This window comes from Pygoscelis adeliae, unplaced genomic scaffold, assembly GCF_000699105.1.
Source record: "Pygoscelis adeliae isolate BGI_AS28 unplaced genomic scaffold, ASM69910v1 Scaffold9, whole genome shotgun sequence".
Classification (NCBI taxonomy): Eukaryota; Metazoa; Chordata; class Aves; order Sphenisciformes; family Spheniscidae; genus Pygoscelis; species Pygoscelis adeliae.
This window is the reverse complement of record NW_008825557.1, coordinates 754,884-757,434: the sequence shown is the minus strand read 5'-3', so window position 1 is coordinate 757,434 and position 2,551 is coordinate 754,884. Positions and strand designations below refer to the sequence as shown.

Below are 2,551 nucleotides of genomic sequence, written 5' to 3'. Positions count from 1 at the left end.
GCCCAGGGAAGTGGTTGAGTCACCATCCCTGGAGGTATTTAAAAGACATGTAGATGAGGCACTTAGGAACATGGTTTAGTGGTGGACTTGGCACTGCTAGGTTTACAGTTGGACTCGATGATCTTAAAAGTCCTTTCCAACCTTAATGATTCTATGATTCTATAATTCCTTATGTATATAACACAGTTCAGTAAAGCATTTATATTACATGCTTCATTTTGAGCATCTTTAAGTCTCACCATTGCCAAGTAGCACATACTCACATGCTTAAAATGTACTCAATTTATTTGCTTAACCACAGCTTTTATCTTTAAAAGATTATATGCCACTATAAAACAGATTAAGTATGTTAATGTGGCCAGGCCTTATTATCACAGCACTGTAAAATAGAAATCTTAATCCCTACTGTATTTTAAATTTGAAAAATTAGCCTTTATTTACCTATCCCCCCAAATACTTACTCTTCATCTTAGTGGTGTTAAAGACATATTCTGTTCCAGAGTTTCTCGTTCTTACATACGTTTACAATTCTAAACTGTGTAGCTGTTACATTAGCCTAGAGTTTTCCAGAATCATCTAGAAAAAAACCCCTACATATAGAACTTACGCTTTTAGTTCCTTAACATCCGGGTTACTTTCTGGTAAGACTCCAATTCCTCGACCGTAACAGGTGCCACCATGAAGATGAAATTCTATTTGTGAGACATCTTCCTTGTCAGCACTTGCTTGTTTTGGATGAATACTGTAAATTCTCAGAAAACTTCCAATCTTAAAGAAAAAAAAAAAAAGATAATACAAAGTTAGCTATTTACTTGGAAAATTCTAGGCCTCATAAAGCTTCTTCCTCGTTTTCAGTGAATCACAGAAAAGCTGAAGTTGTCAGGGACCTCCGGAGATTGCCTAGTCCAACCCCCGTGCCCAAAGCAGAGTCAACTAGAGCAGGTTTCTTAGGGCTGTCTCCAGCTGGGTTTTGAATATTTTCAAAATATTTCCAAAAGCTCTCTGGGTGACCTGTTTGTTTTGCTTTATCAGACAACATTACAGGCAGCAAAGGCTGATGCAGAACCAGCATAAGCCTTCTTACTAAATCTGATTCTCAAGCAGACGTCAGAAGACAGATCAAACGAGCCAATATATTCCTTTTCTGAGGGCACAATTTTACTTCTATATTCACAACACAGCCCTCCAGAGACTGATGTGCTGTGATTTGTCCATGTATGATCGCACTCAGCAATTGACCTCATGTCCCTCGTCATGCATGGCATATTATCTGTTTATGTATACAGGTAAACACATCTGCTTCCCAGATTTCTTTATTATATCTTACTCTTCTTACATTACAGATAACATTTTTTCAGCACCAGGACAAAAGGCAACGTGTTAGAAATTCAAAGGTTTTGGCACGGTTCCTAACTCTGTTAGATTTTCTCATCAGGTACATGGAGAACATGCTTCTTGTTTTGCTTAGAATTATTTTGTATTCTCTGAAACAGTTCTGTCAAGTTACACAAATGGACTTAGGCTAACTTATACAAGTACCTATTAAGAAAGAAGTTACGGAGTGCTGAACATCGAACACATCTTTATAACTTTGCTTTTATTTCAAAATACCACTCCCATTATCCTTCGCCCCACACCGCCCCAAAAAACCCAAACCAAAACCAAGGTTCTGAAGGCAGATAATCTGGAGACTTAATTATATAGTTAATTTCCCTTTGATGTGTTTTAAAGGCCTTTGAATCAAATTAACTAGCACTCAAATATTTTTTTTTAAAGTATAACCTAAGATCCAGCTCATAGCTGGCAAGCTACACACATTCAGTGACCTGGATTTATGTTCACTCTAAGTATCTTTTAAATAGCCCTATATAAGTGATAAATTATTTTAAATTTACTTCAATTAACTTTAATATTACAGCAGCCAGTCTGTTAAGTCTTATTTCAGCTTCAGCTCCCGCTTTAACCAGTAGAAACCTAAAAAGTATGCCTATTAGAATGGATTGGCCAGGCCAGATACTTACAAATGTATGTATATATGCATAAAAGCAGACAGAGCAGCATCTTGATTCTGGAATCCTCCTCTGTATCAAGGAACACACTATGACTATATAATGCTGGTATCAAACTGTTCTTTTAAACAATAATCACACATGAAAAAGGCAGCATATTTTCAAATTCAGGCACCAGGTACATAAAAAGCGCACTTCAGCCTGCACCTATTTTGCTTCTGGCATGGAGCTCTTCCCAGAGTTTTAACTGATCTGCACCATTAGGGGGCTGCTCATTTTGTTCATTCAAAGCATATCAACAGGACAGCTTGTGCATTTAGATGCCAGTATTGAGGCTTATCTGGAGGCTTTTTTTTTTTTTTCTTTCCAGATGCTAAATTTCACTTAATTTTGTTGAATATCCAAAAATGCAAGGGACAGACATATTACAAAACTAATCTAATGACTATGACAAATGCTTTTGGAGAAAGCTTTTTAAAAGTCCTTAGCTAAGTTCTGCTTATGTCAATATAATAGTGCCAAACTACTTCCCCTCCCCCCCC

The 2,551-nt window shown here is 36.9% G+C and overlaps 1 protein-coding gene across 1 annotated transcript in view; it reads right to left on the bottom strand.

Annotated features, from left to right (window-relative positions):
- The window catches only part of POT1 (protection of telomeres 1), a 73,635-nt gene that overhangs the window by 20,222 nt on the left and 50,862 nt on the right, over positions 1-2,551 (bottom strand). The window contains exon 10 of the mRNA XM_009332259.1: positions 608-768. Coding sequence (XP_009330534.1) covers positions 608-768 — 161 coding nt within the window. The remainder of the gene's footprint in view (positions 1-607; positions 769-2,551) is intronic.